The 15320-nt window shown below is 42.5% G+C and overlaps 2 protein-coding genes across 8 annotated transcripts; one reads left to right on the top strand and one right to left on the bottom strand.

Annotated features, from left to right (window-relative positions):
* Positions 1-526: 526 nt before the first annotated feature.
* Positions 527-10116, bottom strand: cunh10orf88 (chromosome unknown C10orf88 homolog). Of its 3 annotated transcripts, none has more exons than XM_020604809.1 (10): positions 9931-10116; positions 8862-9037; positions 8509-8700; positions 7398-7467; positions 6919-7110; positions 6082-6204; positions 5394-5487; positions 5000-5207; positions 1082-1736; positions 527-969 (listed from the first exon to the last, which is right to left on the bottom strand). In XM_020604809.1, exons 2-9 carry the CDS (start codon positions 9002-9004, stop codon positions 1514-1516), a joined length of 1245 nt encoding a protein of 414 aa, XP_020460465.1. In that variant the 5' UTR covers positions 9005-9037; positions 9931-10116; the 3' UTR covers positions 527-969; positions 1082-1513. The 3 variants fall into 3 exon arrangements, with proteins under 3 accessions (XP_020460465.1, XP_020460463.1, XP_020460464.1); XM_020604807.1 differs by having other exon boundaries at positions 6082-6207; positions 9931-10115; XM_020604808.1 differs by having other exon boundaries at positions 6082-6207; positions 8862-9034; positions 9931-10115.
* Positions 10117-10146: 30 nt separating this feature from the next.
* Positions 10147-15302, top strand: asb3 (ankyrin repeat and SOCS box containing 3). 5 transcript variants are annotated; one of them, XM_020604804.1, is made up of 9 exons: positions 10147-10682; positions 11323-11493; positions 11641-11753; positions 11829-11961; positions 12115-12292; positions 13669-13872; positions 13962-14091; positions 14177-14264; positions 14368-14456. In XM_020604804.1, the coding sequence occupies exons 1-8, from the start codon at positions 10454-10456 to the stop codon at positions 14222-14224; spliced, it is 1206 nt and encodes a 401-aa protein (XP_020460460.1). In that variant the 5' UTR covers positions 10147-10453; the 3' UTR covers positions 14225-14264; positions 14368-14456. The 5 variants fall into 5 exon arrangements, with proteins under 5 accessions (XP_020460460.1, XP_020460461.1, XP_020460459.1 ...); XM_020604803.1 differs by adding an exon at positions 14600-15302 and having other exon boundaries at positions 10149-10667; positions 11326-11493; positions 13962-14264; positions 14368-14501; XM_020604802.1 differs by adding an exon at positions 14600-15302 and having other exon boundaries at positions 10149-10667; positions 13962-14264; positions 14368-14501.
* Positions 15303-15320: the final 18 nt, after the last annotated feature.

Below are 15320 nucleotides of genomic sequence, written 5' to 3'. Positions count from 1 at the left end.
TGGGGCACCCTGCTGTGGTCCTCCACAGAGGGATTTCACTGGCCTTCATGGTTCTTCTCTGACCCATTTATGAATCGGCGTTACTGGAATCCCTGGCAACTAAGTTGATTTCAGTTTTCAGGAAACTCTTGAGCAACATTTTCCTCTAATTACCATCATCACCATGCCGATAAATCAGCACTGTCAACTCAAACTACTTTCTGACTCATATGTTTTAGTTAGGAAATACAGCTGTGGAGCCCAGAGAAACCAGACTGACCGCCAGAAGCTTCTACTCACTACCATAGTTATGTTACTACTGCTACATCTGATTTTTATGACTTTTTTAGCTTAAAATGTGGGTGGCATTTGTTTTCTTCACAATCTCACATCACTGGCTGCGCTGTCCTCCAGCTCCATGTTCTGGGTTAACGCCTTCCTCAACAGAAAAATCTTTTTCTTCTTTACTCATTGTTTTCAAAGTCATGTAATTTCTGTTGCACACACATTTCTGTTTTAAGAGCTGTAGAGTCAACAGTTCCCCAAAAAGAGTATAAATATCTTTTTATTTGCTATTTGTCAGTAGTTATAAAAACCATCCACATCACAGGTCAAAACAGTCATTATATAGTTTTCACAGGCAGATCAGCTTTATGTTACAGATGAAAACTACTTAAAACATTACAGTGTCATGTATAAGTACATTGTAATCAGTCACACTCCTGCATCAGGAGTACACAAGTGTCAAACCAAACTGAACAGAACCAAAAGTGCTGTTACAGTAAACACGGCGAGTAACTGTTAGTCAGGAGACGGACAATGTCTCGACCATCATCTAGATCATGAAACCAAGAAGTTGCAGTGTTTACGTGCACATTTTAATGCGAATACACGAGTGTTCTGCTGGTATTGGTTAAAACCTATTGACAATATTCTTAAGAAAATCTATTCACTGCAATAATTTAAAGCTTCTCCTGTGTTTCTCTGCACCTGGGCTGTAATGCTGTGGTTTATAAGTTCCCCGAATACACGAGTGTTCTGCTGGTATTGAATTTAAGCCAGTATTATGTTAAAACCTATTGACAATATCCTTTCTCTGCACCTGGGCTGTAACGCTGTGGTTTATAAGTTCCTGTTTCTGGCCCATGGATCTCTGTAGTTATAACCTTTGTGTTTCTCTAGTTGAAACACTGACATCCTGTTCACTGGCTGATGAGAGTCCTACCGTACACCCACAACATTCAGCTGTAAAGTGGTGTTGCATTCACTAGCTTGTTTTTAACCAGCGATAAAGATCAACAGAAACTGTTACAGAGGCTGCATCTTAAACAGCTGGAGAACTGAGTGTTGGTGACAGTTTTCCACCCACGGAGACACTTCTGGTTTAACACAGCTATATTGATTATATCAATTATTGTATTAATTGTGCCCATGTTTCCCATTTCAGCCTTCTTCCTATTGCTGTATCTCTGTTCTTCTACACATGGGCAGCAAGGCCTCCAGGTTACACGTTAGTCTTTTAGCGGTCCTGAACTCAGTGCATGGCTGGTGTTCGTGCAGTCTGCTCCGACAGTCCGGTGGATGCCGCTCCTACCGGTGAGCTGCCGGCTGCTCCCTGGTTAAGGGCCACCACCGGGAAGACACTCAGCAGGGCCTTCTCCAGCCTCTGCTCCAGAGCGTCCAGGCGACGGTCCACGTGCTCCTTCAGCCTCCTCTCCATCTCCTCCAGACGGCGCTCCATGGCTGGGTCCAGCTCCCTGTGGAGTTGAGGGACAACATCAGGACATCATTTGTGTCCCAATTCCAATTCTTCCTCCACCCCATGTTTTCTTCAGATCTGCCATTTCTGGCCATTTCCACATCCAGCCTCCAGTTGTCTCTGGGCTTTCCCTTTAGCTCTGCCCTATTTCACACACACTGCCTCTCCACAGGTGTGTTCACTTACTTTGATAGGCCATTCAGAACCAGCCTGGTTCCTCTGTCTGTTGTGTTCTAGCCTGTGGGCTCTTCAGCCTCACCAATCTAGCCCCAGAGTCACCTGCTGGTTTGGGGCTGTTTGTTTGCTGGGTTCAGCCTCTCGTCAGCCTGGACTACAGTAAGACACCTTTGTTCTTTGTGTTGTAGTGTACTGCTGAAACTCTACCTGTCTGTGTCTGCATTTGGCTCCTCATTCTCTGCTTGGTGTTTTGAACACAGATTATTAGAATTTATTTAAAGCAGAGTGCCCACAGAGTAAAGGTTGAGTTCCAAAGTGAGGAAATGACACTTTGATGCTATGAAAACTGCATTAAAATGTACACCACTACCTATTATCACATTTTCCACCAGAACTGGATCACACTATTTATGCTTACTGTGATAATAACCTGCACAATGAAAACTTTTTTAAGGCGAGACGGGAGGTGAGCTGTGACCAGCTCATGAACATGAAGCCACATCAGCAAGTAAACCGTGAACATAAACACAGACGGTGAAACTACATGGCTCACAGTCGGTGCTGACCATCACCTTCCTCTAACCTCCACATCCTGCTGTGTGCATCGATCTCAGGCACATTCCTTTCCGTATGAAGCTCTCAGACAGCACAGTTTAGCTGTGATTCATCCTAACCATCTCCTCCTTTTCCCTGTCTAAGCTTCTCAAACATTTCCAGGCTTTTTGCATGTCTTGGCATTTTTTGGGGTTTCTCAGCAGATTCCAACAGCATTACCCTTCAAAGATCTCCAAACAGCCTCAGTTCTTGCTCACGCCAACCTCACTGCTCCAGCAGCTTCAGTAACTGTGCTGAGTCTTTGCCACTGTGGCTTCTCTCCACCACTGTTCACCCCTGACCCTTCCTTCCTGTCTGCTCAGCAATTTTTACTTTATCCTGGTGCTAGAGGGTAATTCCCCTGTGTTATAAAACAGCAGTTAAGTGATGTAGCCTGAACATCTAGTCCTGTCGTGGTTATTAGGGTAACTTTCTGTGCAAACGATAAGAATTATTCATCAGGATTTGGTAAGAAATTCATTGTACAAGTATCAGAAGGAGGACAAACAACTTCAGAAAATGCAGTAGCTGCCTCAGTCCCCCAGAATGCCATGCAGGTACAAGACAGGTTGGAAATTTAAGCTGTCACAGCTTCTCAATGAATAAAAGTGGCACAACTGAAAAAAGCACTCTGGTAAATGTAGGAGATTCAAAATCTTTAGGTAATGATAGTTTACAAGAAAAACTATGAAACATTAAGTACAACTCTTAACAAGAACAAATACCAGTAACAATTCTTTAACATTTCACTAGTGCTAACAGTTATTAGCATCTTTAAACCAGGCAACCACTCATGTCTCACAATTTCCTTTAAAAACCAAAAAAGATGATTGAATTTTGTGATGCCAGTTACTTTCTCAGAGTAGCGTACAGTATTTTTAAACTCTTTAAGTAAGTAGCCTGTGGTAACTAGGCTAATGTGTTGTGGTGCAGACGTACCGCTGAGCTGCTGTCCTCCTCTCTATATGGAGTCAGACTCGGCTGACCTTCTCTCTCCACCCACATGTGCCGCTCTGCTCTGACAAAGAGCCTTGTGTAACCAAACTGCAGTTTGTGGCACCGCTCGATAAAGAAACTGCCAGTTTTAAAAGTGAATTAGCTGATACTGAGCATTTGCATCAGCGCTGGTGAAAAAAATGACACTTCAGTTTGGTTTGGTGCAGTTTGCCAACATTTTAATGATCCACACATACAGCGATGTTGGTAAATGAAATCTGTTGCCTCTGTATCGGCCTCCTATCTGCACTGTCGACAACCACTGGCCTAACCCAGGTCCTTCTATGTGGTGGTGTCCAGAAAAAAAAAAACTTGACAGCTTCAGTGATTATTTTCAAAAGGTCCCATTACCAGTGTGGAGTTTTGCCTGAACACACGCCATCAGATATATGATGTACTGTATGTTGCCTGGCAGCTTTGACATCAGTGAATATTTGACCATAAAGAGGTGGGAAATGTTTGGGCGTCTGCTGACTCTCAGCAGCTCAACACTTCAGCTAACAATGTGACATCAGACAACCAATCCTATTGTCCTATGAATACATGAGTCTTTGTTTGTCCCGACACTCTGCCGCTCAGTAATGTGACTGAGGCTCAAAAACTGAAACGCAGCCATTTCTACTATAGTACCTTCCATTTAATCACGAGCTATCAAGCATGTATGTGGGAACATACAAACACTTCATTCAGTAACCATCTAAAGGCCCCTAGTATGACTGTACACTCACATGGCACCTGCTCGCCGTGTGTGGAACAGGTGCGATGCCTGAACAAATGCACATTGCAGCGTTGCCTCAGACTCCTGATGGTGCTGTGAGCAAACACTATGTTTAATGACTCTTCCACCAAATGGAGGAGTTTGTGAGCCCTGGTGGGGGCAGCTGCAACTGAAATGGTCAAGATATTTTCACATGACATTTCTGTACTGAAGGCAACTGACACTGTTCCCAGTTTAACAGCAATTTTACTTTACAAGACTAGGATTAAATGGTATAAGTTTGAAACTTTTCTATTTTCTAAATTCATCATTATGCTCCTCTAATACCCAAAATAACTGATTATTACAGTATAATACTATCCTATCCTAGTTACTATTATGTAATAGTAGTGGTCTAGTAGTAGTTTATATTATTATTGCTAGTATATTTTAGTGTTATTAATGTTTAAAAATAGGTTTTATCTTGCATGTTGTGTAGCCTTGGCTTGCTGAGTGTTTGTCTGCAGAAACCAAGTAGTTATATCTCTGGACACAAGGCGGAGCCACTCTGCCAACATGGAGCTTCATCTTGATGTAGATTCACAGGTTCGGGTGATGCACAGATATAAAATGGCTTAGGGTTCCCTCACTAATTAGAACAAGAAGCACCTACATTTGTCTTGTACTGTCTCAGTATAGCAGTAGTGACTCCTATTTAGTACAAACATTTCATCCAAAAAGCCAAACACTGTTGAACTACACTGTCAAACAGGACACACTCACTTAACTCCACTCACCATGTGCCATTTCTCATCTTCTCCTTCTCTGCTGCCGCTGTAGCATCATCCAGTCTCAGCTGTGTCACCTGACCGCAGACGCTCTGGAGCATGGGCAGGAGCTCAGGGTTAGAGCTTAACACCTGGCTATGACCCTCCCCTTTCAGGAAGTGCGACATCATCTCCACCAGCTGGGCATGCCTCACCGGGCCTCTGCTATCGCTGCTTTCTAGAGGTGCGAGACAGAAATACTGATACACACATCACAAATATTCTCGTCCCTTGTACAATGGCATTTCCTCCAGACTGTAATTTTAAACAAAGGGAAAAGTCTCAGCAGAAAGGGGAAGTACTTTTTCCTGATTTAGCCCCTTTACTGCTCACATGTTCACCAGGCAGATGTAACGATCCTTACCTGTGTCTGGGGAGGAGGGGCTCGAGCTGTCTGACACTGCTCCGTTCTGAGCCAGGGGAACTTCACCTGCGGGCCTGACGGAGCCGCCTGGAGGCTAACCAAGAAAAGAGACTCACTGAAAATATCAGCAACACAGTATGAGTAAGCATTTTCTGCACCCACATTTCACTGGCATCAAACTGATAGTGGACATGTTAATAAGGTGTTTTATATTTAGCAGAAAATCACTCTGGTACAGCTTTGGCTTCAAATGTGAGCTGCTGTTCAGAGACTCCCCTCTAAGGTAAATTATGGGGTTATCTGTTGGTGTTGTGCTGTAATTAAAAAGAGCATCAGGAGGAGCAGTAGATGCGGAACCTCCGCAGCTGTACTCTGGATTATCTCCTTATCTTGTGACAGGCTGCTCAGTCTCACGCTCCAGTCAACACCAAGGAGACCAGTTTACATGTCCACTGTTACTTGTCAATCCAGCCCTTGTTGTCACTTTACATGTTTGATGGATTCTTTGTTTGACTTTCATGATTTAGTCACAGTGTTTACATTCAAACCAGTAAATGATCAATGGCATTCAGAATCATCTCTTAGCATCTTGTTAACCAATGTTAAAATGTAACTGCTTGATGTTTTATCAGGTACTGAGGGATTACATCTTCTGTGGGGTGTAAAGAAAAGCAAATATAATTGATACCATGGAGTTTGCAGACTGGCTGCTGACGGCTGTTGGGGAGGTGTTGCCGTCTCTAATCAGGGCAGAGAAAGCTCCATTGCCCATCAGGAGAGGGAGGAAACCGCCAAGGGAGGTGCTCTGGTTCTGCTGAGAAACATATAGCGATATGTTGTTGTGCAGTTGCCCATTTCATTCTCTGTTGTGGGTTCATTTTTATTGTCTGCACACCGAATGAAGGTGGCAGTTACTGTTGATTTCCAGGATACATCGGTCTACATTTAAATCAGCTGCCAAAAAGAATGAGATTGTCAGCCTATACTGAAACACAGAAATTCAAATCTAGAAGACAAACTCTAAGAAAGCAGTTCATTTAATAAAAGATTGCTGTTCAACAGGCAAGTAACTCCCACATTTCCAATGTCAGAACACTGATAAACACTTTTTTGAGGGAGAGCTTTCAAAAGTAACCCTGATTCAAGTTTTTTTTTTCTCTTATAAGGATAATTACCTTTATTGGCCAAGTATGTTACACACAAGGAATTAGTTTCCAGTATAGAACCAATGGCAGCCATCTGCGGTGCCAACTCAACTGATGGCTCTAACCATCGGGGGCGCTGGGGTTCAGTGTCTTGCCCAAGGACACTTCGACATGTGGACTGTAGGCACAGAGACTTGAACCTTCAACCTTCGGGTTGGGAGACGACTGCTCTACCCACCTTCATAGTGAGCTGGACTGAGGTTAAGCTAAAGTTTGCCTGAAAGTGGGTATGGCACACTGTGGAAAATGATCATGAGCTTGCTGCTGAAACACAACGACATGAGGTCGGTAAAAGTAATAACTTGCTCCTTTACTAACACCTTCTGTTGGAAGTGGACCATGTCCATGAGGTTCTGGGCTCCTGGCGAGAGGTTCATCCCCATCTGCTCAACCAGACACTGTACTTGTTCCATGTCGATGCCAGGGCCACGAGTCGGGGAGGGCTGGTGCAACTGAAGACCCACAACAACTCGACACACCAAAACACTGCTTCGACTATCCAGGGAGAGCAGCTAAGAGACCAACGAGAGGGAGACAGAACCAGGTGGTTCAAGTAAACTCAGCACAGTCAAATACAAATATCACTAACTGGATTAAAAAAAAAACCCTCTGTCCAAGATACTTGGATGAATGTCCAGTGTCATGACCAAATACGTATCTCAGCTGTTTATAGATGTGAAGACTGAAACATGCAAGTAGAAGTCTGAAGCCTAAATCTCACCCTGATATCACAGCTGATATCATTGTCTTTGTGTTGGGACTGAGCTCGGACTGAGCTCTGGCCCTGAATGTAGCTCACCTTCACTTCGCAGGCTGACAACGGATGCTCTAGGATCAGTTGGTTCCTGTAGAGAGGCCCTCTGTCTTCACTGTGAGCAGAAAACAAAGGAGACGCTGTTTCAACATCCCATCAGACATTACTCAGACTTGATCAGAACTCCTTTGTTTTTGTTTTTTGTTGTTTTTTTTACATAGCCTCATGTTTGTGTTCAACATCTGACACTCCTGAGTGATGGACGCTAAGGGAAGAGAGCATGACTAAATTCAAACTCACATTGTAGGCTGGATCCCTGACTTTACTGATGAACCTAAATCAATATTTTTATTGTCAATTCACTATATGTGCAGGACATACAGAAAATCGAAATACCATTTCTCTCTCACCTAGTATTGAATGCCATACCATTTAGGAAACTAAAATGGAATAAAAGTAGAGTAAAAATAGACTAAAAAGAATAAGAAACCTAAGTCAGTGATTAGAATAAAGCTAAACGGTACAACCTAATAGGCTATGACTCAAACCTTGTACAATCAGTGACAGTAATGCAAATAATAACAAGAAGATTGTCAGATGGTGTCAGATCTGCACATGGACAGTAGTGCAGATGACCAGCAGCAGATGTGATGGTAAAAACAGTCAGCAGCAGATTTATATATAATATAACAAGCCTGGAAGATGAAGCTGTTTGTAAGTCTGGGAGTGCTGCTGTTTTAGCTTCATACAATAGCCAAGATATTAACAGTATATACTTGAAATGTTCAAAAATCTGCACCATCAGTTCCTGTCCTGCTTTGTCTGTGGAACAGTTGCATGCATGGCAAGTCCAACCCAGGTCATCCTGACAGGTGCCACAGGATGCCAAGTTAATTTAGTGAACCTAGTCTAAATTTAAGTACAGTACTGCCTAAAAATGTTAATTTTCATAGCTGATGTAATGCTCAGGGAACCTAGGTGATTACTTCTCCTCTCCTTTTAACTTAACAGAGGTCCCAATTTAAAAGCTAAGATTTAATAGTCTGAACTAGCTATGCTGATAACTCGCACTTAAAACAGATCAACACCAATAGAACTGAGAGCTTATGTATTATATACTGAAACCCCTGCTGTTGAAAACTGGGTGTGTGTGTACCGCTCTGGCTGGATGCTGTCATCCCTCTCCCCCCTTACTGTCCCACAGTATTCTCCCGTCTGGTCATACACCTCTATGGTTCGAGCCCCGCTGATGACCAGTAAGCGACTGATGGCAGCTGGGGAGCTGGGGCTGCAGCGGAGTGTCAGGATGCAAGGAGACCCTTCCTCCATCTGTTCCAGCAGCACTGGGCTTCCCATGTGAGGAACAGAAAAGAGATGTCATTCACTCAAAAATGGAAACTTTCCCCTTGTAGAAACTGTGGCGAGGCCTATTTGCCCATGATGTACATACACTTAGTTCACACTCTAGTAACATCTAAAATACTAAAACTTGGCAATGGTGCTACTTACCCATTTGTCTCACCTCCCTCTACACGACTAAGCTCCTCTTCACCGTCTTTGTTACTGATGTGAACAGGGAGCAGCACATCAGCTAGGTGGCATCCCGGTGCACACACCCAGGCTGCTCCGCTTTTCACAGCGATGTCCACCATGGTGCTGCTGAGGCCACAGGAACTGTGGACCTACTAGGACACAGGAAAGACTTTTTTTTTTTAACTGAACACTTGTATTTACAACAGAAGTGGCAAACATTAATATTCCATAACATTAATATAAAACAGGTGCAATAACAAAGAACAGAACAAGAGAGGAAGGAGAGAAAGATATAAATAAATAAATACATAAATAAAATAAGGTTAGAATAAAAAAAGGGAAGAAGTAGTACAAATAATACTAGATAAAATAAAATTAAAGTGAAAAGTCATGTTAAAAAATTAGGGCTTTGATATTAAATTATACTCTTCAATTAAATTAAAAAATATTGTAGCATTTTTGGTTTTCATTAGACTTAGGGCTTTGACAAAAACAAGAAACTCATTGAGAAATATATAGAAACGAGGTACAATTTTCATATACTTAGATTTATGTATATGGAATTTCCCAAAAATGATGTTGATCAGAAAGGCAGCGTTGACATTGTCCATCAGGAGACCATAAGTAATGTCTTTTTGGGTGAAGTCATTTAGGAGGTGAATCTTTGATTGGGGTCAAACAAAAACCTCATGCCAAAAGTTCTTCACAAACGTACATTGGAAAAAAAGATGTTCTGTATTTTCATCTCCGTGACAAAATACAGTTATTGGATTCAATACCAAATCGATGTCTCAAAAAAGCACTGGATGAATATATACCATTCAAGGTTTTAAAATGAAGCGCTTTGGCTTTCGGAGCAATAGAAATGCACAGTATATGAGAAATAATTTGACAGTTATATCATGTGGGGATGTTTTGCCTAGTACCAATACATTTTTATTAGCGTCTGTAAATGTCTTTCAATGTAAACTGGTACATTAGCAGCAACTGAGCATAATGTATATACAGTGCCTTGATAACATCGAGTCATAATGTTCACATTTACCTTTAAATTGTGTCAACTCAAACCGGCGATTATCCTGTTTCCATCAGATTTCTGAATGCTCTTCGCATTTCTTCAGGAGTGTTTGAAACAGTAACACAGAATCTGACTAGGACTAATAAACGATGAAACAGTGACTAGCTAGCGCTTTTTGGCAAAGTAGTGTTAAATCCACTGCGTCGGGCTACAGCTACTGGGAGTTGTGACGTCATAAACGGCGACGGAAATCTTAATCTGCCAGAAGTTTGTACTAGCCGTCTAGTAAAACTACTACGCTATTTTTCATGAAAACTAGTTGTAGTTTTGTGTAAATGCATGGTACAGTACATAGTACTGCGAAATGTAATTGACAAATTTTATCCTGATTTGTGGACGTTAGCAAAATGGTATACCCATTGAAAACATGAGTGAAACGCTTTAGCTTGGCGGCTAATTGTATGTTGATGTTTCACTTTCGGTTGGGGTTTGTCTTCAGTTCACGGTGCTCTGGCTAACTGGTAGGCTAATAATGGCGTGATATTTGTTTATGGAGCAGAGGATGCACTTTACAGAGTGCTACCCAGACACCGTCTCGAGTGTTGCCGCTGCGGTTCGTTCGGGCAGTAGGAAGCAGCTGAGGAGGCTGATAAAGAGAGGGCGCAGTGTGGAATGTCGGGACAACCGTGGCTGGAGTGCCCTGCACGAAGCGGCGGCCGCTGGCAGCACAGAGTGTGTGCAGGAGCTTCTGTCCGCTGTCGGCGGTAAAATAAAAAAAGGTTTCATACAACTCAGGATTGTAGTTCTGTTTTTTTCTCTTAGTAAAAGATGACCGGCCTCTTTATGGTATATCACACATTTCTCATTGCTCATTTTCCAGGATTACTGCCTTCAAATTCTGTAATTTAATACTGGCTAATATGTTGATAGTTTTTCATTTGCTCATTTAGATTTATAAACCGTAAATAAATTCTCCAGAAGTACAACATTACATTTTCTGTGTGCTGCAATTACTGTTTGCAATAAATGATTATTGTAATTATTAACAGTTTTCCATAAAAAGCACAAAAGTAATCCTCACTTTTGGCGTAGGTATGGCGATGGGTTAAATACCTTGTTTGTCTAGCCAACAGTCTGAAACCCAGATGCATTTGATTCAAGATGAAAAAAAAAACAGAGAACAGCACCACATCCTGAACTGGACCCACTGTCCAGAGATGTGGAAGATGAAAAAGCAAATCCTCACATTTGAGGAAATGGGATCAGAAAAAGTTTTGACTTCTGATTTATTTCCTGTGGTCAACAAATTGATTAATGGTTTAATCCTTGGATCTGATGTTTATCAAGTTTTCAATGAAGTCACATACATTTCAGGTATAGCCAACTTGTTTTTCCTTCTCCTGCTCTGGCTGTAAACAGCAGGCTCCTCCCGAGGTAGTCGAGCCTATGTGAACTCTTTGACACATGAGGGGGAATCTGCATGTCACCTGGCAGCTCAACGCGGACACCTGGCAGTGGTCCAGCTCCTCCTGGAAGCACATGCCAACATTGACCAGCTAACTAATGACTTGTCCTGCCCTTTGTATGCAGGTACAACACTTGCACATCATCAAACCGGTGTTCTGTACTGTTATCACCCTTGTATATATCTGTGAGCAAAGAATTTCCTTGTTTGGATAGTAAAGCGAATTTGATAAATTCTGTCTGCATTTATCAGCTGTTAATTGTTTCCACCAGCTGTAGACGGCGGACACAAGGAGGTTGTAGAGCTGCTGGTCTGTGAAGGTGCAGAGGTCAACAGAACACACACCGCATCCTGCTGGACCTGTCTTCATCAAGCTGTGTATAAGGTGGTAAAAAATTTCACAAACACAGGTCTGAGGTGACTCCAGACTAGTGATAAACTTGCTCTTTTGCTTCTTAAGGGTCACAGTGAGATTGTGCGAATACTCATTAATGTGTGCAACCTGGAGGCAGTAGATGATCACAGGATCACCCCTCTCTTTCTGGCTGCACAGTATGGACAGCAGGAGTGCCTGGAAATCCTTGTTAATGCAGGTGATGAGCTGTTTCTCTTTGTTTGTGTGAGCTTTTTTTTTTTTTTATAGCCTATGATTCTTTTGTCCCAGCTACTCTCTGCTTCTTCTCCTCAGTCTTCTCTTAAACCAGTAATGGAGTAAAATAACAGTTAATGAGTTGTTTTCACTCCAGGTGCCAACGTGAACACTCAGGCAGCAGATCTGGCCACACCACTGCTGATTGCCTCTCAGGAGGGCCACCAAGCATGTGTGGATTTCCTGTTGGACCACGGGGCAGATCCTAACAAAGCCTGCAGTCTGGACTGGCCCCAGCTTCCCATTCATGCTGCTGCTGAGTTTGGCCACATTGGGTACTGACTTATAACTTGTCTTTGACAATGTGCATTGATTCCTAATCTTTTTAGTGTGTGTGTGTGTGTGTGTGTGTGTGTGGTGGAAAATATGTCACAATACGCTGGATCACATTCACACCATGTTTGTCTAGTTGAAGTAACTCAGTCAGGTTCTGATGATTTGATGCGTTATGTTCAAATGTTGTTTCACTCTGTGCAGACTGATGTGCTCACCGGGGAAAGTAAGGTGCTTTGTCCTTTCTGCAGAAGCAAGACAAATGTAACAAATAGATAATAAAGCAGAGGCAGTTTGTTTCTCACGGGATGTGGTTCTGGTGAGATATTAACTCAAGGGCAAAGATTATAAATTGTGCAAAATTACTATTTTTGTTGTGCCTCCTGTATTTTGAGGCAGCATAGGGAATTGAATGGATCATGCCAGAAACAAGGATATATTGTTTTGATATGGAGGATGAATGTGAGCTTTCACTGAAAGGAACGCCAAAGGCAGATAACAGCAGCAAGTGCATCTAAGTGTGGGAGGAATAAAGAGGCGAGTTGCACTCAGTAGGACTCTTTCTCTGTATCATGTGATGTGCATAAGCAGTAAATACTGATCAGTAGTGAGACTCTTGGTATGAATCCTCTGGCTGTTGGTCGGCTCGAGAATTGCCTCGACAGTGTGATTCAGCTGATAGTTACAGAATCCACCCATTAAGGCTACAACTATTGATTATGTTCATAATCGATGAATCTGTCATGTTTTCCTATAATCAATGCATCGTTTAGTCTGTAAAATGTCAATATTCAGTACAGATTGACACCTTCAGATTGTTTTCCACCATCAACATAATCAAAGAGATTTAGTTTACATTTTGATATAAAACAGGGTGGCATGGTGGAGCAGTGGTTAGCACTGTTGCCTCATAGCAAGAAGGTTCCGGGTTCGAGTCCTGGCCGACCCAGGGCCTTTCTGTGCCTGTGCTAAGTCCTACACAGAGCAGCAGTCCAGTGTGCTACAACCATGTAAGGAGAGCACTATAGAGGCACTAGAGACGGAATGGAAAAATACTCTGGTCTGATGTATTACAAAACTTTAATGAGGAGACATGTTAGGCAGGGGGCGCAGGTCCAGGTAGACTTCCTTGGACATTTCCCACCCACACAGCCTACCTGAAAGGGGTATGGAGACTGTTGTTTAACAGACCAGCAAGTGTGTTAAAATGATTTTATTTAACGTGCACATCTAATTTTGATGTCACAGTTGCACAGCCGACAATCCCTCGATCTATGGTGCCCCCCAATGGCCTCCCAAATCCAAGGTTGGGAACCATAGCTCTATGCAACTGTGGCCATACTTATGAACTTAAACCTCTCTAATTGTGTCAATCCAGTATCCTCAGGAGGCTGATAGCTGTAACAGACCGTAAGTGTGACCGGGGTGATGGCATGGTGAGTCCATTGTATATGACCGTCAAAAACAATCACATCAAGTGTGTTGAGCTGCTCTTAAAGGAAGGCTATAGCCCGGATGCCCAGGACTGCACACACATACTGGGCCTTAGTTCACCACTCTCCTTAAGCAACAGAACATACAGGTTTGTAAGATCTGACGACCTCACACACTCCAAGAACATACACAAAAACAGATGGGGTTGTCCCTGATTTCAATTTAAACCTTTTACAGCGAGTCGGTGAGGTTGCTGATAGAAGCAGGAGCAACTCTGAGTGAGGACAACTGGATGCATGCCTTCATTACTGGGGAAAGGGACATGCTGCCACACATACTTGAGCACAGATGGATTCCTCGACAAGAGGTTTATACCATGGGATTTTCTTCCCCACACAATCATGGGAAAATTGAGTTAACACAGTTTGAACTAAGAGACCTGCTATGTGCAGTACTATCCCAAGCACAGTTTGCTGCCAGCTGGCTTCCTCTGCTTATGAAGGCAGGACTGGAGCCATCTCTATTGATGCAGTCTCGGATGTAAGCTGCCAGTTTACTTTACATAGGTTCTCCACTCAGTTTTTCACACTCTTTGGTCAGTTATCAGCAGGCTGTGTTTGATCAATTTCTGTATGTTTTCTAGGTTGGAAGAGTCAAAGGGTGATGTGCTGAATTATCTGCTGGAGTTTGTAAACTGGTCAACCCTGTCTTCCTCTTTAAAACATATTCTGGATCAAAGGCGGGCGGAAAAGACTTGGGAACCATGTCCACGTTTTGGTACAGTGACAAAATATACACTGCACATTTGCTTCTACTAATCTGTGATGTTACTTTGAATAATGGCAGTGGTTTATTCTCTCTTTGACTCCCTCTAGACAACATTCCCCCTCTTTCCCACATATGCAGGCTGCAGGTTAGGTCAGTGTTGGGACCAGATCTAGTGATGAGGACAAATGTAGTCGAGCAGCTCCCAGTACCCTCGCCACTTCATGACTTTCTGAAGTTCAGGGACATCCCAGAACCTCCTGTACAGACTCGCCACCATCTGGATGTTGACGTTGTATAGCGAGACACCAGAGTACACCTTAACTAAAATGTTCTATATAACTTTTTCCAGATTTCCTTTTATGTCGCATTAAGGCTGTTGAAATGACCTTGTTTCACAATGGTTGACAGTGTCTCATGCAGTGCTGTGCAAAAGTAAAGTGAGGATACTTATGTGCTTTACGAAAATAAAAAAGTACTTGTAAAAATATATGTTCATATACACAGTTTAGATGGAAATTTCTAGATCTATACAAAGGTACTGAGGGTGGTTCTGTTGCACTGTCATGGGTTAAGTGTTCATCAGTGTGGTAATTTTGGAGTTTGGGATCGCAAGAATTTTAGATGTGCATTCTGCAGAATTTAAAATAGTTGAATTAGACAGATCAGTTTAACAAAAACTTAGATGACCTTATGATACTGCATCTGTTATTTTTCCAACGTGTTTTTATTTGTATTATAGTCATTCTGTTTGTAGTCACATTTTTGCAGGACTGGTATTATATGACGTACTATTTTGTTTAATAAAGGTGATTTATCAGTTATAAGTGG

Source organism: Monopterus albus, unplaced genomic scaffold (assembly GCF_001952655.1).
Source record: "Monopterus albus unplaced genomic scaffold, M_albus_1.0 scaffold67.1, whole genome shotgun sequence".
NCBI lineage: Eukaryota > Metazoa > Chordata > Actinopteri > Synbranchiformes > Synbranchidae > Monopterus > Monopterus albus.
The sequence above is the reverse complement of the archived record's forward strand: the minus strand, read 5'-3'. Positions and strand labels throughout refer to the sequence as shown.

What these genes read in the sequence shown, in the direction of transcription:
- cunh10orf88 (XM_020604807.1), bottom strand. Translation starts at nt 9,004, where the DNA reads ATGGTGGACATCGCTGTGAAAAGCGGAGCAGCCTGGGTGTGTGCACCG. An exon ending in GAGGGAGGTGAGACAAATGG is followed by an intron (nt 8,701 to 8,861) that starts GTAAGTAGCACC and finishes TCACATGGGAAG; the next exon opens with CCCAGTGCTGCTGGAACAGA. An exon ending in CCCCTCCTCCCCAGACACAG is followed by an intron (nt 5,208 to 5,393) that starts GTAAGGATCGTT and finishes TCGCACCTCTAG; the next exon opens with AAAGCAGCGATAGCAGAGGC.
- asb3 (XM_020604801.1), top strand. Translation starts at nt 10,454, where the DNA reads ATGGAGCAGAGGATGCACTTTACAGAGTGCTACCCAGACACCGTCTCG. An exon ending in CGGCGGTAAAATAAAAAAAG is followed by an intron (nt 10,683 to 11,322) that starts GTTTCATACAAC and finishes GGCTGTAAACAG; the next exon opens with CAGGCTCCTCCCGAGGTAGT. An exon ending in TTCATCAAGCTGTGTATAAG is followed by an intron (nt 11,754 to 11,828) that starts GTGGTAAAAAAT and finishes TTGCTTCTTAAG; the next exon opens with GGTCACAGTGAGATTGTGCG.